The sequence below is a fragment of the Rana temporaria genome, chromosome 10 (genome assembly GCF_905171775.1).
Source record: "Rana temporaria chromosome 10, aRanTem1.1, whole genome shotgun sequence".
Classification (NCBI taxonomy): domain Eukaryota; kingdom Metazoa; phylum Chordata; class Amphibia; order Anura; family Ranidae; genus Rana; species Rana temporaria.
The window spans coordinates 120,904,162-120,930,375 of record NC_053498.1 but is presented as its reverse complement, the minus strand read 5'-3'; the positions used below and the strand labels follow the sequence as shown (position 1 = coordinate 120,930,375).

The following is a 26,214-nucleotide window of genomic DNA, read 5'->3' as shown; positions in this document are numbered from 1 at the left end:
ATATGTTGATTATATCTCACATTTTCTGTATCTTTATCATTGCCTTTAAAATCCCTTATTGCTTCCTTGTACAACTTGAGGGTAGACAGTACAACTACATGTAGCACCCTGATAGTAGGCAGGGTTGCTCACAAATTTAGCTTGCTAGGTGGTAACTAGCCTGGCTGATTGATAGGGGATTCACTGGCTTTGATGCACCTCTCCATTCTGTCACTAGGTGGCATTGTTGCCTGTGTCAGTAGAATGATAAGATCATAGGAAATCCAGATTAGGAGCGAATAGGTTGATTCAGGCAACTGGCAGGGGTCTTTTTGGTCCCTTGGCCTGCAAGGAGAGCCTATTTATTCTGGAGGAGTCAGGTGATCGGGGTTCTGTGCCACGTGGACGGCTGTCTGGGTGAATGTGTGTTAAAAGGCTCCGGGCTGCTAGGCCAGAAGCCTGAGACCTATTCTGGGAGCACCTGGCTGCTAGGCTGTCCGAGGCCTATCCAGTTTCGAGAGAGGCAGATTGGGGTTGGGGCTTCAGCCTGGAAGCACAACTAAGTTGCAGAGGTTCCACCGAACAGGGGAACTGGATCATTGCCAGCGGTGAGGGAGAAGCAGTTCCCACAAGGGATGACCAATCCTGTGACCAGGGGCAAGTTATGATCAAGGCCAGTGGTAAAGGGAGCAATAGTCGCCAGCAAGGGACCCTTATTCCTTTTATCAGAGGCCAGTGTATGGAAGTCTGCTGAAGAAGTACCAGAGCAGCCTTTTCACCAGCCGGGGACGGTGAAGAAGTGGGAAAGCTTCAGCAGAGTGCCAAGCTAGGTACCCAGCGGGTTAGCAGGGGTTAGCTGTGAAAGAGCTCAGGGTTGATCCAGTGACGACTGGGATCTTGAAGACTAGAGAGAGACCGGGAGCTCAGTGAGTGAAGATTTACAGTAGGATACTGTGAGATGCGAGTGAAGATCTATAATGGGTTACTGTGAGTTACGTGTCCAGATCTCTATTGACAAGTTCAGTTGCCATAGGAGACGCAGTTCTACAAATACAGTTGCTGCATCCAGCTTAAAGACCCTCCACCTGTATAGCTGTCTGTCTATTACTCTGCTAATTACCAGGGCGGTAGGCGGTAAGTGGGAGGTAACACGCATCAATCGCCTGTTTTTACTGCCCCCACCTGTTTTTACGGTCCCCCTTGGCCACCCGTGTGAAAGGAGCCCTATAAAATCTGTGATACAGATCACAACTTCCCCCAAATATTGGACTTCTGCCATTGGGTGTGTAGAGGAACCAGGCACAGGATCTCTTAGGCCGCATACACACGGTCGGTCCATCCGATGAGAATGATCCGACGGACCGTTTTCATCGGTTCACCGCTGAAGCAGACTGATGGTCTGATGTACGTACACACCATCAGTTCAAAAACCGATCGAGTCCAACGCGGTGACGTAAAACACAACGACGTGCTTCCAAGCATGCGTCGACTTGATTCTGAGCATGCGTGGGTTTGGAACCGATGCTTTTGTGTACCAACCGTCGGTTTTGACCCATCGGTTAGATTTTAAAGCAAGTTCTCCGTTTTGGAACCGAAGGACAACAGACCGATGGGGCGTACACACGGTCGGTTTAGACCGATGAAACTGAACTTCAGTCCGTTTTCATCGGTTTGGACCGACCGCGTGTACGCGGCCTTACAGAACACCTTTATCTGAGGATCAATTAGAAACCAGAAAACACAATCCTAACACAATGATAATTCTCTTTGCAGTGACGGCCACCGAAGCCGGGAACACACCGATCGACCAAACTACGGCACATGTTCCTCACTCTGCAGGTACAAAACTAAATAAGAATTTATTATTATTATTATTGGATTTATGAGACGGACTCTGACACATGGAGGTCTGTGGTTAGTTTAGTCTGTTCAGTGTACATAGTAGTTAATGGACAACCGACAGTCAGGACTTTGTATTTAAAATGAACAGAGCTTCAAATTATTCACCAACATTCACTGTGATAGCTGAACAGCCTGGTTTCCTTTAGGAAATCCACCCCTCAGCCTCCCAGAACCCTTATACCCTCCACAATATTCAGTATTAAGATTGTTCTTTTTAAAGTTTACATTTACCGGTAATCTGTTTATATTTTTGGGTTCCTTTTTTATTACTCACCATTTTTAATGTTAATATTTCATGCTTCTCTATGCAATGATCCTGCAGATCGTGGCTGGTGGGAGGGACCAGCAGGGTGCTGTACATAGCTTCCTGACCAGTGGCGGCCACTCATTAGAGGCGCCCACCCAATCCATATGCCCGGTCCCTAATCTACGAGCAGGGTATCGGATGCATTGGATTCCAATGGCGTTCTTTTTTTTCTTTTAAGCACGTGATGTTGTGCGGTGCCGGTGGCGGGCTGGAGCGATGGGGGGGAGAGGGTTAGTGTGGGGTGGCAGGCTAGAGCAACAGGGGGGTGGCGATTTCTGTGGTCAGGTCTGTCTGCCAACCCCCCCCCCCCACCGATGGAGCCCCAGCCGCCACTGTTTCTGACATCATCACAGCATCCCGCCAGTGGGCTGGATTTTGGGAGGAGCTATGCAAACATCAAAATGCGTGGATGGGTGGGTGCCAGTCTGAGGAGTGGACATTCCTAGGCAGGCTGTGTTTGTATACAGACCGCTCTAAGGTCCATTTCACACTGGGGCGGCGTCGGCGATAAAGTGCCGGTACTTTTAGGGGAGCTTTACCGTCAATTTCGCGCCGCTTTTCAGCCACTAGCGGGGAGGTTTTACTCCCCGCTAGCGGCCAAGAAAAGGTTAAAAATCACTGCAAAGCACCTCTGCTATTTTTAGCTTTATAGCGCCTGCAAAGCGACCCAGTGTGAAAGGGGTCTAAGCAGTGGCGGCTGGTGCTCAACATTTTCGAGGGGGTGCAAACAAAACTGAAAATTTCAGTCCACCCAGATGTGAATATTCGCTTTTCTAACACTGAACCGCCTCTCCACCAATCAGGTAGTGTGGGTCTGATACCCTTCACCTGATTGGCTGAAAGGACTGGCTCTGCAATTGGACGCCTATCAGGAGGAGGGGAGGAGATGCATGGAGGACACAGCTCGCCGCCGTCACCCACTGCCTGACCCGCCACCGAGATAGGATAAGTGATGGGCAGACTGTGAGTGGGCGGGGTAACAGTGGCAGCATTTGATGGGGCACAGCCGCTGCATTTGATGGGGCACAGCAGCTGCGTTTCATGGGGCACAGCCGCTGCGTTTCATGGGGCACAGCCGCTGCGTTTCATGGGGCACAGCCGCTGCGTTTCATGGGGCACAGCCGCTGCGTTTCATGGGGCACAGCCGCTGCGTTTCATGGGGCACAGCCGCTGCGTTTCATGGGGCACAGCCGCTGCGTTTGCTTGTGCCCCCCCAAAAAACTTTCAGCACTGGAACTTATGATTTTAGAATTGTATAAAAATAAAGTGCAGCAGCGCCAAGCACTGACAGCACATCTTTCCCTGCTGTGATATGACATCAGGGTTCTCGTTTCCTCTTTCACTTCCTCCCTCTGACCTCAATATAACTTATTTACTAAACAAAAATATTTTTGGAGCTGAAACAAAATACAGAATAAATAGAAACATTGTAATACTATATTAAAGATCTAATGGGAACATTAGGCTCCATGCACACTGGACGCTTAAATAATGTTAGAAAAATGCCAGTAGCTTTGCAGGGAGTTTTCCAACGTTTTTGCAATATCGTTTTTTAGCGTTTTTTTCCAATGACTCAAAAAAGCTAAAAACCGCTGGCGAGCCACGTTTTTGAGCGTTTATTAGCCTTAGGCTCTGTGCACACTGGAGCTGAAAAACGGAAGTTTATTGGAGTTTGGGCGTTTTTTTTTTAAAGCCCATAAACTCCACTCTATGTTAGCCAATGGGGGTTATTTACTAAAGATATTTGCAAGTGCATGTCCGAGGGGGGACATGCAAGAAAGAGAAAAAAACAGCATTTTAGCTTACACATGATTGGATGATAAAATCAGCAGAGCTTCCCCTCATTTCAGATCTACCCCTCAGATTTACAGAGACTGCACTTCCAAGTGCACTTGTAGTGCAAAGTGGATTTGCCTTTCGTAAATAACCCCCAATGTGTCCATGCACACATGGACGTTTTTTAGCTTTAACCACTTAACGACCGCCGCACGACGATATACGTCGGCAGAACGGCAGGGCTGGGCAGATGGACGGACCGGCACGTCCTTTACATCTACCCAGCCGTGGGTCGCGGGCGCGCGCCTGCGACCCGGTCCGAAGCTCTGGGACCGCGAGACCCGATCGCCGCTGGGGTCCCGCAATCGGTCACCGAAACGGAAGAACGGGGAGAGCCGCGTGTAAACACGGCTTCCCTGTGCTTCACTGTGGCGGCTGCATCGATCGTGTGATCCCTTTTATAGGGAGACACAATCGATGACGTCACTCCTACAGCCACACCCCCCTACAGTTGTAAACACACACTAGGTGAAACATAACCCCTTCAGCGCCCCCTGTGGTTAACTCCCAAACGGCAACTGTCATTTCCACAATAAAGAATGCATTTTAAATGCATTTTTTGCTGTGAAAATGACAATGGTCCCAAAAATGTGTCAAAATTGTGCGAAGTGTCCGCCATAATGTCGCAGTCACGAAAAAAATCGCTGATCGCCATTAGTATTAAAAAAAATTTTTTTTTATAAAAATGCAATAAAAAACTATCCCCTATTTTGTAAACGCTATAAATTTTGCGCAAACCAAAATATGTAGAAGAATACGTATCGGCCTAAACTGAGGAAAAAAAATGTTTTTTATATATTTTTGGGGGATATTTATTATAGCAAAAAGTAAAAAATATAGAATTTTTTTCAAAATTGTCGCTCTATTTTTGTTTATAGCACAAAAAATAAAAACCGCAGAGGTGATCAAATACCACCAAAAGAACGCTCTATTTGTGGGGAAAAAAAGGACGCCAATTTTGTTTGAGAGCCACGTCGCACGACCGCGCAATTGTCATTTAAAGCGACGCAGTGCCGAATCGCAAAAAGAGGCCTGGTCCTTTACCTGCATTTTGGTCCGGGGCTTAAGTGGTTAATGAGCAGTGACGTTTATGGGCTTTTTTCTGAACACCCGAAAATTGTGTTCAAAGTGCTGTTTTTTTTAACCTCAAAAAATGCCAAATGCCAATAAATGCTCAAAAACGTGGCTCGCCAGCGTTTTTTTGCATTTTTGATCCATTGAAAAAAATAAAATATAATAAAAAAAAAGCTGAAAAACGCGAATAAACGCTATTGCAAAAACGTTAAAAAAACATTGAAAGACTCCCTGCAAAGCTACTGCCGTTTTATAACATTATTTTAGCATCCAGTGTGCAGGGAGCCTTACTGATATTCTAGATCAGGGGTCTCCAAACTGTGGCCCGAGGGCCAGATGTGGCCCTTTCCTAGCCTTTATCCGTCCAGGATTTATTGCCAAAGTTTAATTGAACAAGCTGAAGTTAGAAGCTGATTGGCTACCATATACAGCTGCACCAGATTCATTTACAATCAGAGATGGACTGGCCATTGGGACTACAGGGAGTTTCCCGGTGGGCCGATGGCTCAGTGGGCCGGCTTCAGTGACAGCAAGCCACCGCCCCACTCCACTCCTCTGTCTTTCCCTTCCTGCAGCACTCCCCTCCTCTCCCTCCCTGCAGCGCTCACCTGGGGGGAACAGAGAAGCAGGGGGAGGACCGGAGAAGCAGGGGGGGGGGGACAGGGGAGCATGGGGGAGGGGACAGACAGCTGACTCAACAGCTATGGCCTGGGAGTTTCTCACTTCTATTTAAACTTGTCCCATAAGGGGGGCAGCGAACTGATTATTTTCCCCGGGTGAAATAATGTCTAACTTCCCCACTGGTACTGCCTATAAAAGTACCAGTACCAGCGGTTCTACTCTAATAAAGTAGAACGGCTAGTGAAGGGGGAGAGGGGGCTTGGGTGGCGGGGGTGGGGAGGTGCAGGAGTTGTCCGGCCGCCATGAGAGAGACCTGTCAAAGTGGCCCAGTCTGGATGAAGTCCAGGGCCAAATTTTTGTCCCAGTCCAGCCCTGTTTACAATCAACGGCAATTGCACTGTCCTGATTCGTTGTGGCGCCAAAAAAAGTTCCTGTACTACTTTTGGCGACTTTAGGGGTGATTTAAATAGAAATCTGTACAGCAACTCACACATATGTCTGTCATAAAGCCCCCCCCCCCCCCCCCAAGTGGGAGTTCATTGCCGGTTTGAAATCGTGCAAGTTCAGCTGAACTCGCGCAATTTCAAACCCGCGTCCAGTGTGAACGAGGGCTAAAACCCACAAGCTGATTGGATACTATACACACCTGCACCAGATTCTGTGTTCACCAGATTTAGTAAATCTCCCCACAGTGTAGTAAAACTATAAAACACCCCCGTCACCATACCACGGAGGGAGGTGTTCTGTAGTCCACAGAGACACATGGGAAGGCTGATGACACTGCTTGAGACTTTGGTGCAGCAGAGGAAGTTATCAGTTTATTGGATTTCTGGCAGGATCAATGGGAATTTTTTTTTTATCCTAAAAAGATGCAACAAAACCCCTTCAGTGGTATATTTTACAAACCCAAAGAGCACAAACAAAGCTGGCCATACACTACACAATCTGATTGTACAATCTTCTTTAGACCTACCATTAACTATGTAGTGCAAGGGCCTGTCTGATTGGATACAAATTGAATGAATCATTTAGGTATGTCCTTATATTACAGTTTTGGTAAAAGGAGAGAGTACATTACTGTGAGGGATTACATATACTACGTCAGAGATGAAAGCGATATTCCTGGTACTGACTGGGGCATGGCTCTAGGCCAAAGGCTGGCTAAGCGATTAAAAAGCATGATGTGCAGCGTTGGAGTCTTGGGCTCAGTTTTATATACTGTATGTTTGATGTATATTCACGTGGGACTAAGTTCATTCACCGCTACCCTGATTATTCCCAACGTGTGACATTAGATTGTAAGCTCCTTTGTGGCAGAGACAGTCTGTATGTGGAATCTGACCAGGGCCGCCATCAGGGGGGTACAGGCAGTACACCTGTAAGGGGCCCAGGTGGCAACCCCCCTTTTTTTTGTAAGGGGCCCAGAGGTCTGAAGGGCCCCCGGATGGCAACCCCCCTTTTTTTTTACATATTTTTCTTTCTTTTTTTTTTCTTTTTATTAGAGGGCCCAGAGGTCTCCAGGGGCCCGGAGATTGTAAGCTCCTTTGTGGCAGAGACAGTCTGTATGTGGAATCTGATTAGGGCCGCCATCAGGGGGGTACAGGCAGTACACCTGTGAGGGGCCCGGATGGCAACCCCCCTTTTTTTGTAAGGGGCCCAGAAGTCCCCAGGGCCCCCGGATGGCAACCCCTCCTTTTTTTACATATTTTTTTCCTTTTTATTAGAGGGCCCAGAGGTCTCCAGGGACCCGGATGGCAACCCCACCTTTTCTTTTTTCTTTATAATTTTTTTTTATTTATTTTTTTTTCTATATATTTTATTTATTTATTTTATTTTTTAAAAAGGGCCCGGATGGCTACCCCCCTTTTATTTATATATATATATATATATATATATATATATATATATATATATATATATATATATATATATATATATATATATATATATATATATATATTTTGTGAGGGGCTCAGAGGTCCCCAGGGCAGCACCCCTCCGCCTCTCAACTCGTGTCACCCACCCTCTGCTTCTCAATTCACGCCCCCCTGCTTCTCAATTCGCGGCAGCCCCCCCGCTTCTCCAATTTGAGGTGGTAGGTAGCACCCCCCCCCCGGTTCTCTGCTCCAGGGGCCCCATGCCTGAAGCTGTGTAAGGGGCCCCATAATTTGTGATGGCGGCCCTGAATCTGACCGCATGATGTAAATGAATAAATACACCCGACATCATCCACCCCAAATAGAAATGTGTTGAACTTATGTTGGCCATAAGCACATCGATTTCTTTTCTGATCGATCTCTTCCAATAGGAACATAAACAAGTATCTCAGCGCTGCTGATCAATGCAAAACAAGCAATAACAAGCAATCATTTTCTGCCCTGAATAGTTGACTCAGTTTAATCAAATTTTATCTAAATTGAGTCCAGAATTGATCATAAGAGAAGTGACGGCTGTTCAATTGTTTACAGATCCAGTCGTTTTGATCAAATTGCACATCGATCAAATATTTTTTTTTTTTAAATAAGTGTTTGGCCACATTAGGCTGATTGTTTCCTGGAAGAGTCAGCAGATGGCGCCCTACAGCTGGAATGCAGCAGCATGCTAATTGTACAAAGCATCATATTCTCAATTATTATTATATTCAGGATTCCCCTGCATTGAAAGCAGCAGTCATTATGGATCCGTTGTGGCAAATCGATTAATTTAAGGTGTTGCTAACAGGAAGATAATATTTGTTTCAGTCTATGGTAAGGCACACTAATATTGTGCATGTATTTTCCATTCATTTGAAAGAACTGCCCAACACAACGAGACGCTCCATAGGTTCATGCACCATTTTTGTTACGCAGCGCAATGCAGCTCGCAATAAGGATGTTACTGTGCATTATGGTGTGCTGCCGCAACTCAAGTACATTCACAAGGTTTGCTGGGGAGCCTATAAGAATGAATGCCATGGCAGTGCACCGGTGCGAATAACTCTCATTTTGGCACATGCAGTGTGAACCCCGGCCTTTCAAATACAGTGGAACCTTGGATTACAAGCATAATCCGTTCCAGGAGAATTCTCGTGATCCAAAGCACTTGCATATCAAAGCGAGTTTCCCCATAGGAGTCAATGGAAACAAAAACAATGTATTTTGCATTGACTTCAGTGGCATGCAATACCGCATGTGGCCAGAGGTTGAGGGGGCGCCGGAGAGCCTCGGAAACACACAGAAAGGCCCTAGGACAGCTCGGCTGACCTCGGAAACCCTCGAAAAAAGGCTCAGAAACACCCGGGAACGGAGTATTTCCAAGCCTTTCCGAATGGCTCCGCTCCAAGGTTCCACTGTACTTTCTTTTGTATGTTCCTTGTCATAAGATGTCACTGGTGCCTGAATGGACAACTTGTGTTTTAGCAGTTACTTTTTAGAGTCCATCATAGTTGACCTCTGTGTGACAATCACCCTTCTCTGTATTTCAGAGGTCACAACTTCCATGATAAGCTCAGAGCAAAGCTTTACAGGGGGATATGGTGTGACCACCACAGGAGGAGAAGAAGGAAACCCAACTACAGGTGAGAACATTCCAAAATATAAGATGTTATAGTGAATAGGAACTGATGGAAAAATCGTAGTGCTGCTTCTGCCATCTGTTGAGATTTCCAATCACTTTAAAAAATGAGGGAAGCCACAGAACTAGTGTCCCCATTGGACGATTTCCTCTCTATTCCTGTTCTGGTGACCAATCAAAATTTGGTATTTTCTTTCACTTTTAGTGATAAAAGGTCACCAGGACAAATAGAGAGGGTGAATCCAGGGCCGCCATCAGGGGGGTACAGGCAGTACATCTGTTAGGGGCCCGGATGGCAACCCCCTTTTTTTTGTAAGGGGCCCGGAGGTCCCCAGGGCCCCGGGTGGCAACCCCCCCCCTTTTTTTGTATAATATTTTATACAATTTAATTATTTTTTTATATATTTTTTTAAATTTCTTTTTATTAAAGTGCCCAGAGGTCCCCAGGGCCCCGGGTGGCACCCCCCCTTTTTTTTGTATAATATTTTATACAATTTAATTATTTTTTTATATATTTTTTTAAATTTCTTTTTATTAAAGGGCCCAGAGGTCCCCAGGGCCCCAGATGGCTACCCCCCTTTTTTTTTTTTATAATTTTTTTTTAATATATATTTTTTTATTTCTTTTTTTTTGTAAGGGGCCGAGAGGTCCCCAGGGCAAACCCCCCAATTTGTGGCACCCCCCGCTTCTCAATTCACAGCCCGCCCTCTTCTCAATTTTTTCAATTAGCGGCGGCCCCATAATTCCCGATGGCGGCCCTGGGTGAATCTCTCAGACAGCAATAAAAACCTGACAGGTGTTTCAAATCCCTCTTCACCTTTTCCAAAGCTAAAAAAAAAAACGGCCTTTGGTTGTATTTTAGGTTCACCTAAAGGTAGTTTTAGATTTTTATATATTTGCTGCGCCATTGTCATGTCAAATGTCAGCCTATCCTATATAAACAAGACATTCCAGATCCATTGTATACTGTAAAGGTGGATTTTTCTGGGATTGCTCTTAATAGATGTAACCTCATCCCCATGCTGTAACATATAAGCTTTAGCTCCTAACACATACACTATATTACCAAAAGTATTGGGACGCCTGCCTTTACACACACATACAAATTTAATGGCATCCCAGTCCTAGTCTGTAGGGTCCATTATTGAGTTGGCCCACCCTTTGCAGCTAGAACAGCTTTAACTCTTTTGGGAAGGCCGTCCACAAGGTTTAGGAGTGTGTCTATGGGAATGTTTGACTATTCTTCCAGAAGCACATTTGTGAGGTCAGGCACTGATGTTGGACGGGAAGGCCTGGCTCGCAGTCTCCACTCTAATTCATCCCAAAGGTGTTCTATTGGGTTGAAGTCAGGACTCTGTGCAGGCCAATCAAGTTCCTCCACCCCATAAAGACATGGATGAGCGAGTTTGGGGTTGAGGAACTTGACTGGCCTGCACAGAATCCTCGATAGAACCTTATCCCTGGTTAATAAGGCATTCCAGATTAATTGCATAATGGTAGTTTTTCTCTATGATTGCTCTTTATAATGGATACAACCCCATTCTGTAACATTCTGCTTTAGCGATCGCGCATTTACAGTTTTCCCTTAGTTTTCCCAACATGCCTGTGAAGTCCACCCATTGCAGCTTCCTGTGATGGGGTGGCAACAATGCTGCATCTGTTATTGAATTCGGAGCGTGGTTGTCACCCTCATGTAGTCTGTGCCTGCTTGCACTACAGTGGGATGAAAATGTTTTGCATGGAGAGTTGTTTTAGTGGGGGTTGATTTATTAAAACTGGAGAGTGCAGAATCTGGTGCAGCTCTGCATAGAAACCAATCAGCTTCCAGGTTTCTTCCATCAAAGCTAAATTAAACAAGCTGAAGTTGATTGGCTACTATGCACAGCTGCACCCGATTCTGAGTGCTCCAGTTTTAGTGAATCAACCTCATTGGTTTTAAATCTGCAGCTTTCATCGATTGAGTTCCGGAAGGTTTAAGGCTGGATTCACACCTATGCATTTTTGGTACTTTTTGCATTTTGCAGATTTGCTCTACAGAACGTTTTCCAGAGGAAACCATGTAAAATGGACTGTAGTACAAATCTGAAAAAAGCATTAAAAATGCATAGGTGTGAATCCAGCCTTACCCCCTTCAGGACCAGGCCGTTTTTTTGCTATTCAGCACTGCGCAACTTTAACTGGTAATTGCACGGTCATGCAACACTGTACCCAAATTAAATTGATATCTGTTTTTTCCCCACACAAATAGAGCTTTCTTTTGGTTGCATTTGATCACCTCTGGTATTTTTATTATATAAATTAAAAAAAGGCAGAACATTTTGAAGTGTGTGTCCCCTACCCGGGAATGCTGGATCATATACATCAGTGGCGGCTGGTACTCCAAATTTTTGGGGCGGCGCAAAAAAAAAATTGCAGCCTCACTGTGCCCATCAAACGCAGCCACTGTGCCATCAATTGTCACCACTGTGCCATGCCATCAAATGCAGTCACTATGCCATCAATTCGCACCACTGTGCCATGCCATCAAATGCAGTCACTATGCCATCAAACGCAGCCACTGAGCCATCAATTGTCACCACTGTGCCATGCCATCAAACGCAGCCACTGTGCCCCTCAATTGTTGCCACTGTGCCAATTGTCACCACCGTGCCCTTTAATTGTCGCCACTGTGCCCATTGTTGCCACTGTGTATGTCACTGTGCCCTTTAATTGTCGCCACTGTGCCCATTGTCACCACTGTGCCCTTTGTCACCACTGTGCCCCTTGTTGCCACTGTGCCCTTTAATTGATGCCACTGTCCCCTGTAAAATGCACTTACCTTTCTGCTTCCACGTCCCTCGATGTCCTCTCCCGCCCTCGATGACGCTTCAGCCAATCAGGTTACCGATAACCAGAATCGGTGAACCTGATTGGCTGAGACGGCCGTCAGTCTTATCCAAGGGAGGCAGCCCCCGTACGTTCCGAGGATAAGACATCCGGGAGCCGAGGGGCTGTACTCGGAAAGGCACTTCCGCACAGCCAACCAGCTGCCGTTATTCAGGTATCCGGCGCCCTATGTCCGGCTATCTGAATAGCTATCTGCAATGCATGAATGTATGTTATTTGCGAGAGCCAGAGGGGGCGGCGCTGCAGAACAACATTCTTAATGTCTTAAAGGGCCCGTTTTTTTTCTTTTCTTTTTTATGACTACAGAAGGGGGGGGGGGGGGCCCGGGCACCCCCTATGGACGGGCCGCCACTGTACATGTATGTGGTCTGGTGCAGAGCAGTCACCCTGCTGCAGTATATTTACATGGCGCAAATAGTCCCTGGTGGTCCCGCCATGAAGGTCCTTGTTCAGATACTTCCTGTTATAGGGCAACAACTGTAACAATTGTGCTCCTATCTTGCCACCATATCAAAAGTGCCCGTGATGAAGACAGCAAGCTGCCATGCTGACTCACATTCACAGCCATGGTCCACTGTTGTCCTCATCAGGGAGCTGGTCTACATTAAAGTGAATTTAGACAGGAAGTGGCTGAAAGAGGATGCTGGAGATCGGCAGTAGGGATGGGCTCATGTGTGTTTGGATCCTAGTCCCACACTGCAATCTTATACGGCATACATCTGAATTGTCTTAATGCAGTACAGCCTAGTTAGAAAGGGTTAACAGTCTACTGCAGGCACTTCCGTGCCCTGGCTGGGATCTGTCCCCTTCCTCCTCAGGCACGCCGGGGCGGGAGCGAGCAGGACGCCGGCCATGGAATTAGCGCTAATGGTATTGGCTTCGCAGCCACGTCCTACATTTCCAGAGAGAAACGGCTTTCATGCTCTGTAAATTGTGCTTCATCTCAGCTGGTGGGGTCTGAGCCACCTGGACGCAATCAATGCCAGAACGGGGGCCGGAACACCTCGCAGCCGCGGTCAGCCCTCCCGACTGCACCGCGCTTCGATCGATGGCAAAAGAGCGTTTAAAGATTGACAGGGCCGAATGCATTTGGCATTTCAGAACAACCACGCTGCAAAAATAAAGGGTTTAAAAAGGAACGCCGGCCTATTCTTTAGTATTGCACAGTTGTACCGGCTCCTCTCCTGTAATGAAATTGGTTACTCTGATTTCACTGCACACTGTGAGCTTCTCATAATGTGCATTAGAAGCTGCAGCAAGTCAGACAGAGCCGAGAGCTCACCTCATTTCCTGGCTGAAGGACATCCAGCATCATCTAGTGCTTTCCTCACCAGCTGGACTGTCCCTGGCCCACCCTTCCATTAATTAGATTTCAGTTCTTTCAGTCGTGAAGGCTCAACATCACAAGTGGGCGTTACCTAGGGCCGTCTGTATGTAATAGAACCCCTCCCCCTTCCCCACACACCCCCCCCCTTCCCCGCGCAGTGCCCTTCATGTCCACCGGAAAAAAAATTCCCCTTAACCACTTGCCCTCCAGAAGATTTAACCCCTCCCCCCTTCATGACCAGGCCATTTTCTGCGATACCGCACTGCGTTCCTTGACAATTGCACGGTCGTGTGACGTTGTACCCAAGGGTAGGTTCTTTTTTTCCCTACAAATAGAGCTTTCTTTTGGTAGTATTTGATCACCTCTGCGGTTTTTATTTTTTGCGCTGTAAACAAAAAATGCTGACACTTTAAAAAAAAATAAAAAAATTCTGCAATAAAACAAATCCCATAAAAATAAATAAATACATTTCTCTTCAATTTATAGGCCAATATGTATTCTGCTACATGTTTTTGGTAAGAAAATTCCAATAAGCGTATATTTGATTGGTTTACGCAAAGGTTATAGCGTCTACAAACGATGGCATAGATTTATGGATTTTTTTTTATTTCCTTTTACTGGTAATGACGGATGTAACGGAACCCCGTTATAGCGGAGATCAGCAACTTCTAGCGGGACTGCGACATTGCAGCAGACAAATTGGACCCGAACGATCGGTGGGTCCCGGCTAACATAGCGTCCCCTGGACCCGCTGATTGCCTCCCACTGTGTCCAATCACACCGGGAGCGGGCCACCAGCGGCACGCATGCACAATCCCAGGGCCGCCATCAGGAATTATGGGGCCCCTTACACAGCTTCAGGCATGGGCCCCCTAGAGCAAAGAACCGGGGGGGGAGGGGGGGAGTGCTGCCGCCTGAAATTGAGAAGCGGGGGGGGCCCCTTTACAAAAAAAAGAGGAAATAAAGAATAATATATATAAAAAAGGGGGGGTAGCCATCCAGGGCCCTGGGGACCTCTGGGCCCTTTAATAAAATATAAATATATAAACAAAAATCAAAAAATAAACATTTATTAAAAAAATATAAAAAAGGGGGTTTGCCACATGGGGCCCTTTGGGACATCTGGGCCCTTTGGGACATCTGAGCCCTAATAAAAAAAAAAAAAATATATATATATATATATATATATATATAGAAATAAAAAAGAAAATAAATAAAATAATATAAAGAAAAATATTATAAAAAAAGGGGGGTTGCTATCCGGGGCCCTGGGGACCTCTGGGCCCTTTAATAATAATAATACATATACATATATATATATATATATATATATATATATATATATATATATATATATATATAAAAATTCTCCGGGCCCCTGGGGACCCCCCGTACCCCTAAAAAAAAATTGTCCCTTTAATAAAAAATAAAATAAAAATATATTAAAAAATGTTTTATAAATAAAAAAAAGGGGAGTTGCCATTTGGGGCCCTGTGGGCCTCCGGGCCCCTGGAGACCTCCGGACCCCTTACAGGTGTACTGCCTGTACCCCCCTGATGGCGGCCCTGCACACCCCAGACCCGTAAGCGCAGAACCACGTACAGGTACGTGAACCTGCCTGGCTACCGTATATTGTATATGGTTGGCAAGCGGTTAAAGCTGAACTTTCTTCTCTGCAGGAGCGTCCTGTAATAAAGACCAGTCACTGCTGCTCTCTTTCCTTGTGCAGACTAACTGGTCTTGTCTCCGCCCCCTCCTGTCCTTTTCTTCAGCCTATAGTGGGTGGAGCCTGCTGAACCCCTCCCACAACTCTTGGATTTCTATCCCTTGTGGCAATTAAGGGATATAATAAATGGCAGTTTTTGTGCTCGGACTTCAGATTTAGGACCCTGAAGTAGTCTTTGGGTTTTTTATTTTTTTGGCTCCTTGTGAGTGATTTAAACCTTTGCGCCAGTGCAAATCGAGCCAGAACCGTCATCTAACCGATATAATATTCTATCTGCCATAAGTAATAGAACTTCAAGTTCAATTAAATGAATTAGTGATGAAACGACGCTTGTCTTTCATACTGCTTGGATGTTGCTCTTCAATGCATCTATCCCGGGCAGGATGAAAGCCGATCGCCTTCCCCACAACGAGGGAGATAAAACGATGATTGCATTCAGTAATTGCGGGACAGGGACAAATAATTAGTAAATTAATTGGGAGTAATTGTGTCAGATCACAGGCTGGAACACAGCAATAAAGAGCTCAACCGCAACGTTTACAGGGTGTATGTGTTTTATCTTCCTGGAAACCTGTGGCGGTATGAAGGCCATATCAGGAATGGTGATAAACAGGGAGTACTCTGAGTGGTGGGGATGAATCTTCCTCCAGTGTACTCATTGTATTACTTCCAGTGGCAGCTGGTGTTTTTTTGGGGGGGAGGGGCGTCAAACAACCACCCATCCCCCCCAGCTGCACCCACCCCCCTGCTGTTTTCCGGTTGATCTGGCACTTACCCTATCGTGGTGGTTGGCAGGCAGCGTGGTGCGGCGGCTCTGTGTCCTCTTCTCCATGGCAGCTTCCAACTCCTCCCCTCCTCCTCATAGGCATCCAATTGGATCGCCTGTCCTTTCCGCCAATCTGGTGACTGGTGTCAAAACCCACTTCCTGACTGCCTGGGAGGAGAATCAGTGTTACAACAGCTGGATCAACTGTGGGTATAGAATTGGGTATATGGGATTGTATGATATTATTATTGTTATTTTTATTTTTTATGGTTGAACTGGATGGACTTGTCTTTTTTCAGCCTGACTAACTATGTAACAGCGAATATTCATTCACTGTTTTAACACACCTGGGTGGGATCAGAGTGCACTTACGACTCGGCCCTTCCTATATTGAAGCCTATTAGAGCCTCTGGCTCTAATGGGTGCTTCAAAAAAACTGCCCCCCCCCCCTGCATTGGAATCCATGCACCAGTGTCCTGAAAAGGGCCAGACTCATGGATAGGGGAGGCGGCGGTTGACAGGGCGCATGTGCGCCCTCAATGGAGATAGGGGAGGCGGCGGTTGATAGGGCATATGGTCTGCCCCTGATTACTACAAACTGATGCTCTGGTCAGAAATGTAATCTGACCGCCAGCCTTCCCTTCAGTCTTACAGTTGTACAGCCTTCTCTCCTGTACTGAAATAGCCTCCTCTGATTTCACTGAACACTTAGTGTCCCACAATGTGCATTGGAAGCTGCAGCAAGCCAGATAGAGCCCACCTGATTTCCTGGCTGGAGGACATCCAGCATCACCTAGCTTTTTTCTCCCAGCCGGATTGTCCCTGGCCCACCATTCATTGGATTGCACTTCTTTCAATCATGGAGGCTCAGCATCACATGTGGGTGTTACCTAAGGTGGCCTGTCTAGGAACGTAAACTCCATTAGACTGATACCACCCATCAAGACATTTTGATATTTGCATAACTCTTACCAAGAGCCAGCCCACTGCTTGTATGAGCCACAATACAACAATATTCCCCCGAAACCTGTTGGCTTGATGTACATGTTGCTAATTTTTGTAGTACAATCATTTTTATTGCGTCAAAAGGAAACAATCACGACACAATAAGCAAAAGAATGGTTGTTTCCCACACAGGAGAAATTAGTAGCAGTGACAATAAAAGTATCAAGAGTTACAATTTGTGTATACTTCAATTTAAACCACCTGTCCAGACCAATCGGGCTAGAGGTGGTCCCAAACAGGGCTCAAGTCCTGCGGGAACGCGTGGGAACGGAGTTCCTGCACTTTTTTCACAGCAGGAACTCAGTTCCCTTTGCAGGACTAGAGCAGCCGAGCCGCCCAAGCCAATACTTCACTAAGCGGCGATGCCCAGCTCGAGTCACTGTCAGGGGCAGGAGAACCTTAGTAATCCTTTATGTTACTTGCTTCTTTCTAAATCCTGCAGCAGACCTCCGCAATGTCTCCTGGGAACAATGACAAAAGCTCCCAGGAGACATTGCGGCATTGAGGAAGTGACGGAATACCCGCACACTACCCGATGAATCCATATATAGGAAGCGGCCTGTAACATAAAGGATTACTAAGGTACAGTGGATCAAAAAAAAAAAACATGCGGTTTAGTAATTATGCAAATGAGCGTATCATTTTTTTTTTGTTGGGGGGGGGAGTGGATCTTGGGTGGGAGTTCCCACACTTTTTTCTCCAGGACTTGACCCCCTGGTCCCAAATGATGGTCCAGAGGAACCAACTCCAGAACAAAAAAGAAAATAAAATAAAAAGGGAAGGGGAGAGGGGTGGGGATGGGCCTAATCACATAGGGGTCCCATCCAGGATGGGGATGGCGGAAGAAAAAAAAAAAAAAAACGGGCATTCCTTCCTTTTTTCCAAGTCTACATGCTGAAACGATAACCCACTCAGTCAGGACCATTGACCAATCCAGTCAGTTCAGCGTGGTCTCCAACACAAGTGAGAAGAGTTGAGGAAGCGCAATAGACGACACTCAAAGGTTAGCCAAAGAAAAGCCCAACGTCAAGTTCAGTAAGGTTACAGTTACGTTACTTTTTAAAGGTGGTTTTAACTGCATAAATGTCCTTATACAAGTTAGGCCCCTTTCACATGGGGCGGATCAGTAATGATCCGCCCCGTGAAACTCCGCTTGCTCAGCGGGGATCGCCGGATGACCGGCGGATGACAGGGCGGTCCCCGCACACTTTGCAGGGACAGCCCTGTCTTTTCTCCGCTCTCCCCTATGGGGGATTGGATGAACACGGACCGTCTGTCCGTGTTCACCCGATCCGCCAGACGGATGGACAAGTAGGTTTTTCCTCCGTCACACTTTGGCGGATTGGAGCGGGTCAGATGTCAGCGGGCATGTCACCGCTGACATCCGCGGCTCCATAGAGGAGCACAGAGCGCCCTCTCAGGTCCGCAAAAAAAACTGTCAGGCGGACCTGAACGGGCCGCCCGTGTGAAAGAGCCCTTATGGTTGTGGCATGGCCCCATTCATTTGCATGGGTTGTGTTCACCCGTGTGCAAGAGCCCTAAAAAGTGTAACTTTAGCAACTGCTGCCATTCTTCTTTGTAAGAGGACTCACTACAGATTCCATAGTTCCACTTCCTATTATTATTATTATTATTATACAGGAGTTATATTGTGCCAACAGTGTGTGCAGCCCTTTATAATGGTAAGGCAGACAGTACCGTTACCAGGGCAGGGTGGTGGGGGCCCCTGGGCTTGAGTCACTTTCAGGCCCTACCTCCTATACATTACTTTAAATAGAACTGGTATAAGCAACCCATAATGAAAAGTGGAGGGTACAGTTCTCCCACTTCAAAGGGGTATTCCTAGGGAAGCAAAACCACATACAATGAATGTGTGTATAGAGATAAATAACCCAATATCACCACAAAGAGCCTGGCAAGGAAAGAGCTTCCGCGGTACCTGTCAGATGGAGAGGGATCATATAATTCCGGCCGTACGAGCCGTCACTTCCGTCCAACGGTAGCCACTGCAGCTACAGCTAAGTAGTGTCATTCGGATGCCCGCACATTTGCAGAATGACCGGGGCATAATGACGTGATCACGACTGCGTCGCATAATGATGATGCGTAGTCATCAATAGTAAACATAGCGTTGTCCCGAAGAACATGATGTATACTGCGCATGGGCACAAAAAAGCACTGACAAAAGTCAGAGCGCAATGTATTCAAAGGGCAAATCCAGCAAAATTTGAAAATGAAAAAATTCCAAAATGCGAAATTTCGAAAACGAAAAATTTGAAAATGAAAAATTTGAAATTTCGAAAATTAGAAATTTGTAAATTGAAAATTTCGAAATTCGAAAGTAAAAAATTTGAACTTTCGAAATTCGAAAATTGAAAAATTCGAAAATTAATTAAAACAAATATAAATGAAAAATTCGGAATTCCTAAAAAAAAAATAAAAGAAATTTTTAGAAATTCGGAAATTGAAAAATTCGGAAATACGAAATTGAAAAATTCGAAAAATTCGAAAATTTTAAAATTCGAAATTGAAAAATTCGAAATTTGAAAATGAAAAATTCGAAATTTTGAAAATCGAAAATGAAAAATTAAAAAAAAAAAATTAAAAATTAAAAATTTCTAAAATTCCAGATTTTTTTAAAAAACTAAACGAAATTCGGAAATTAAAAATTCGGAAATTAAAAAATTCGGAAATTCGAAATTTCTGAAGTCCGAAAATTCGGAAATAAAAAATTTGTTAAAACGAAAATGTGAAATTAACGAATTTCCGCATTTTCGTTAAAAAACTAATTAGAAACTAAACGAATTGCACATGTCTAATTACCAGCTTGTGACAACACCACCGGGCAGGATGAAGTGACAGGCAATTGGTTTTATATGTGTTAATTATCCTTTTTTTGTCTACACACTCCTGTTAACCACCTTTTTGCTAGAAAATGACTTAGAACCCCCAAACAGTATAAATATATTTTTTTCTAACACCCTAGAGCAGGGGTCTCCAAACTGCGGCCTGAGGGCCAGATGTGGCCCCTTTTCAAGCCTTTATCCGTCCCTTGGGGCTTTATTCCTCCCACTGATATGAGGCACTATTCTTCCCACTGACGCCAACAAGGAGGCACAATTTATTTCACTGATACCAATGATGGGATACAATTACTCCTACTAATCGGGGCACTACTCCTTATCCTACTGACTGCAAACTCTGAGGCCATATTTACTCTCACCAATGCTGGGCCAGGAAATGTTTTACCCCCGCTGGCCACAATCCAGGCCCTCCTAAAGTCTGAAGGACAATAAACTGGCCCTTTGTTTGAAAAGTTCAGAGACCCCTGCCCTAGAGAATAAAATGGCAGTCGTTGCAATACTTTTTGTCACACTGTATTTGCGCAGCGGTCTTACAAGCGCACTTTTTTTGGGGAAAAAAATCACTTTTTTTAATAAAATGAGACAACAGTAAAGTTAGCCCATTTTTTTTTTATATTGTGAAAGATAATGTTACGCCAAGTAAATTGATACCCAACATGTCATGCTTTAACCACATCAATAGCAGCCACCGTCATATGATGTCCACAAAGTGGCTCTACCATCCAGAGTGGACGTCATATGACGTCCTGGACTTTGAAGGGGGATATCTGAATGATGCCTGCAGCTAGAGGGCGCGATGTGATGACGTCACGCCCGGGTCCCGTAAGTAAACAAAGCCGCGATTGCGGCTGTAAGCCACATTATTCATGAGATCAGTGAATTTTTTTCACCGATCTCATGGTTTTCAGCCTGGAGGAGAGATGTGGGGTCTTATTGACCTCACATCTCTCCATAAAGAGGACCTGTCACACACATTCCTATTACAAGGGATGTTTACATTCCTTGTAATAGGAATAAAAGTAATAAAAAAATAAAAAATAAATAAAAAAAAGTGTAAAAAAAATAAATAAATATGTAAAATAAATAAATATTAATAATAAAAAAAAATGAAAACGCCCCTGTCCCCGGTAGCTCGCGCGCAGAAGCGAACGCACACGCAAGTCCCGCCGACATATGTAAACGCTGTTTAAACCACATATGTGGGGTATCGCCACGTGCGTTAGAGTGGCAGCAACAATTCTAGCACTAGATCTCCTCTGTAAATCTAAACTGGTAACCAGTAAAAAATTTCAAAGCGTTGCCTATGGAGATTTTTAAGTACCGAAGTTTGGCGCCATTCCATGAGTGTGCGCAATTTTAAAGCGTGACATGTTAGGTATCTATTTACTCGGTGTAACCTAATCTTTCATATTTTACAAAACAATTGGGCTACCTTTACTGTTTTGTTATTTTTTTAATTCATGAAACAATTTTCCCCCCCAAAAAAGGCGTTTGAAAACTAATTGCGCAAATACCGTACAAGATAAAACGTTGAAATGACTGTCGTTTTATTCCCTAGGGTGTCTGCTAAAAAAACATATATAATGTTTGGGGGTACTGCGTAATTTTCTAGCAAAAAAAATATGATTTGTACATGTAGGAGAGAAGTGCCAGAATAGGCCTGGTATGGAGGTGTGTATAAAAGCCCGGTATGGAAGTGGTTAAAGTTGTGGCCGCTCGTGGAATGGCAACCAATTTTTACCCTTAAAAATCTCTATAGGAGACATTTAAAAAAATTCTACAGGTTGCATGTTTTGAGTTACAGAGGTCTAGGTCTAGAATTATTGTTCTCGCTTTAACGATCGCGGCGATACCATATGCAGGCGCGGCTCAAGTATGCGCGAGCGCCGTGGGGCGCTTTAAATAAAAAAAAAATCTTATTTATTTTACTTTCTTTTTTTATTTTGACACTTTTTAAAAATATTTTGGTCACTTTTATTCCTATTACAAAGAATGTAAACATCCCTTGTAGAAGAAAAAAGCATGACAGGTCCTCTTAAGTATGAGATATGGGGTCAAAACTACCTCAGATCTCATATTTACATTAAAATACAGAAAAAAAAGGACAGATTTTTTTTTTATGTCACTCTAAAAAAAAAATGGCACTTTAAGATTATTGGGCGGAAGTGACGTTTTGACGTTGCTTCTGTCCTGCAGTGGTATGGAGACAGGTGGGGGCCATCTTCCCCTCACTCGTCTCCATACCCAAGAGGACGCGATCGCCTCCGCTGCTGTCGAAGGCTCCGGTAAGCGGCGGAGGGCATGCGGATAGAGACAAAGATGGACAGCCGCACTCCAAAAAGTCTTGAAAAAAGACGTGCTGTTTATTGATGGAAAAAATGCACAGCATACAATCACCAAACAGTCGGGAAAATGGCTGACGCGTTTCGCATTGACTTTCAATGCTTAATCATAGCTGCTGTCGACGGCTCCGGTAAGCGGCGGAGGGCACCAGAGAGTGGCGGGAGTGGGGGGCCCCTCTCCCCCCACCGATGAAAGTGATCTAGCAGCGTTTCTGCCGCAGAGACCACTTTTATCTTAAAGAGGACCGCACGCTCTTGAAGAGGGTACCGGGGTTATGGTAGCTATCCGCTACCATGACAATGGTATTCCTCTTCAAAGTACAACGACGGTGGGTGGTCCGTAAAATGTCAGGTTTCTGTGATGAAAACAATGAGAGATGATAAATCATTTCAGAACTTTTTCCACCTTTTAATGTGACCCTTAAACTGTACAACTCAATTGAACAAAAAACTGAAATCTTTTAGGCGGAGGGAAGTAACAATAAAAAAATTAAATAATATCGTTGCATAAGTTTGCACCTTTTGATTTTATTACAGCACTCAGTCTTTTTGGGTAGGAGTCTATTAGCATGGCACATCTTGACTTGCCAATATTTGCCCACTGTTCTTTGCAAGAACAACCCAAATTTGTCAGATTGCGAGGGCATCTCCCGTGCACAGCCCTCTTCAGATCACCCCACAGATTTTCAATGGGATTCAGGTCTGGGCTCTGGCTGGGCCATTCCAAAACTGTAATCTCCTGGTGAAGAGATTCCTTTGTTGATTTGGATGTATGTTTTTTGTCGTTGTCATGCTGAAAGATGAAGTTCCTCTTCATGTTCAGCTTTCTAGCAGAAGCCTGAAGGTTTTGTGCCAATATTGACTGGTATTTGGTTGGGTGACGGTTTGGGTTTTTGACAGGGTGGCAATGTATGCAGAGGAAGTGTTAAAGTTGTTCCACACACCCAGGTTATTTCAAATTTGGAGGAGGTGCATTAAGATTTTTCCAGAAATATTGAGGGCAGGGGCGGACTGACCATTTGGGCACTGCCCGAGGGCCCCATGCCACTAGGGGGCCCCCATCAGTGTTGCCAGCCTCAGTAAAACCAGGGACAGTAGGTAAAAAATCTAGGCCGGATTCAGGTAGATCTGTGCATTGTTACGGTGGCGCAGCGTATCGTATTTACGCTACGCCGCCGTAAGTCAGAGAGGCAAGTGCTTTATTCACAAAGCACTTGCCTCCTAAGTTACGGCGGCGTAGCGTAAATGGGGCCGGCGTAAGCGCGCCTAATTCAAATGAGGATGAGGGGGCGTGTTTTATGTTAATTATTGGTGACCCGACGTGATTGACGTTTTTCACCGAACGGTGCATGCGCCGTCCGTGGAATTTCCCAGTGTGCATTGCTCCAAAGTACGCCGCAAGGACATCATTGGTTTCGATGTGAACGTAAATTAGGTCCAGCCCCATTCACGGACGAGTTACGCAAACAACGTAAAATTTTCAAACTTCGACACGGGAACGACGGCCATACTTAACATTGGCTACGCCACCTAGGGGGCAGCTTTAACTTTACTAAAATAAAAAGCAAATAAAAAGCAAATAACCGCGCTTAGGAAACACTAGTTTGGAAATATGTAGTAGTACTTAAAATTCGAACATAAAATAGGTAAATAATAATAAGACTGCAGCCCCCCCAAGAATGTGATCCCCTAAAGGATACAGAAATAATGGGCAATGGTGTGGGGGTGGTGGCGCTGTCTACGTGGAGGCTGATGTTACCCAGATGGGGTAAGAACAAACTATATGGACCTCAAACTAATAAGTGATAAATATAGTGCCTCTTACGATATGTGATATGCCAGTGATAAAAACAAAATAGCTTAAGTGTGGCTAGAACCACATGCTGTAAATACAACTTAGTATATAACGTTGGACAATAGTAAAGTGATAACGCACAGCACAAGTGCCGAAAAATTGTGTCCAAAAAAGTAAAAAGTTGTGTCCAAAAAAATAATAATAATAAAAATAAAATAAAAAATCCAAAAGACTAAAGAATGTCTAAAAGTTCAGGAAAAAAATATATATAAGGAATATATATATATGAAAAGCAACAATCCAGGTGTGAACCAATATAAATAAATTAACAGCAGTCCAGAGTGATATTGGTGACAATGTGACCTTCCAAGTGGGTAAGTGGTCACAGTATGCAGTAGTGCAGTGATGCGAAGTGGGTCCGGTGCTCCCCCTCCTGGGTCCCTACTCACCAGAGGCCCTCACCCCTGCAGGGGTAAAGAGCATAGAAAATCTCCAACCGACTCGGGTCCTCGCTCTCCTAGTAGGTCCTACGATCCAGCTGGTACCAAAAAAGATCCTGGATATCCGGATTCCTCCAAGGGATGAAAAAAAGGGTCTCATAGAGTAGTAGGTTCAGGTTCCAGTGGGTAAGTTTTATTGGTACAGCCACAGGCTAATATTAAAACAATATATACAAATGTATACAGACAAAAGAAAAAATAATAAAAAATAAAAATAGATTTAAAAATGAAATAAAAACGGGGGCCAGATAGAATGCTTGTGAATACAAGCAGACAGTTATCTGTGTGATAGCAAGCTTCCCAGCACAGCACAAGCTCCACAAATGAGAACCAGCGTGGGAACGGCGTGCGTTCCACCAAATGAACAGCTGGTTAGTCCAGGAAGTGCGTGCGGGCGTGCGTGTATCCGCTTTACGCACGTTTCGTTCTCTTACGTCTTCTGAAGCGGGTCTCCCGCTTCAGAAGACGTAAGAGAACGAAACGTGCGTAAAGCGGATACACGCACGCCCGCACGCACTTCCTGGACTAACCAGCTGTTCATTTGGTGGAACGCACGCCGTTCCCACGCTGGTTCTCATTTGTGGAGCTTGTGCTGTGCTGGGAAGCTTGCTATCACACAGATAACTGTCTGCTTGTATTCACAAGCATTCTATCTGGCCCCCGTTTTTATTTCATTTTTATTTCATTTTTAAATCTATTTTTATTTTTTATTATTTTTTCTTTTGTCTGTATACATTTGTATATATTGTTTTAATATTAGCCTGTGGCTGTACCAATAAAACTTACCCACTGGAACCTGAACCTACTACTCTATGAGACCCTTTTTTTCATCCCTTGGAGGAATCCGGATATCCAGGATCTTTTTTGGTACCAGCTGGATCGTAGGACCTACTAGGAGAGCGAGGACCCGAGTCGGTTGGAGATTTTCTATGCTCTTTACCCCTGCAGGGGTGAGGGCCTCTGGTGAGTAGGGACCCAGGAGGGGGAGCACCGGACCCACTTCGCATCACTGCACTACTGCATACTGTGACCACTTACCCACTTGGAAAGTCACATTGTCACCAATATCACTCTGGACTGCTGTTAATTTATTTATATTGGTTCACACCTGGATTGTTGCTTTTCATATATATATATTCCTTATATATATTTTTTTCCTGAACTTTTAGACATTCTTTAGTCTTTTGGATTTTTTATTTTATTTTTATTATTATTATTTTTTTGGACACAACTTTTTACTTTTTTGGACACAATTTTTCGGCACTTGTGCTGTGCGTTATCACTTTACTATTGTCCAACGTTATATACTAAGTTGTATTTACAGCATGTGGTTCTAGCCACACTTAAGCTATTTTGTTTTTATCACTGGCATATCACATATCGTAAGAGGCACTATATTTATCACTTATTAGTTTGAGGTCCATATAGTTTGTTCTTACCCCATCTGGGTAACATCAGCCTCCACGTAGACAGCGCCACCACCCCCACACCATTGCCCAGCTTTAACTTTACGCAGCGTATCTCTTACAGTAACGGCGTATCTTTACTGCGACGGGCAAGCGTACGTTCGTGAATCGGCGTATATAGTAATTTACATATTCTACGCCGAAATCAACGGAAGCACCACCTAGCGGCCAGCGGAAAAATTACACCCTAAAATACGACGGCGCAGGCCGTCGCATCTGAGCTAGGTTTAAGTGTATCTCAGTTTGAGAATACACTTAAACTTACG

General features: G+C 44.9%; 2 protein-coding genes across 3 annotated transcripts in view; one reads left to right on the top strand and one right to left on the bottom strand.

Moving 5' to 3' along the window:
* Positions 1–26,214, bottom strand: part of LOC120915549 (probable glucuronokinase 2) — a 185,975-nt gene that overhangs the window by 91,021 nt on the left and 68,740 nt on the right. The gene's annotated exons all lie outside the window — the stretch shown is intronic.
* The window catches only part of CRTAM (cytotoxic and regulatory T cell molecule), a 58,046-nt gene that overhangs the window by 20,535 nt on the left and 11,297 nt on the right, over positions 1–26,214 (top strand). For both annotated transcript variants that reach the window (XM_040326132.1, XM_040326131.1), the window contains exons 6-7: positions 1,753–1,818; positions 9,183–9,275. In XM_040326132.1, coding sequence (XP_040182066.1) covers positions 1,753–1,818; positions 9,183–9,275 — 159 coding nt within the window. The remainder of the gene's footprint in view (positions 1–1,752; positions 1,819–9,182; positions 9,276–26,214) is intronic.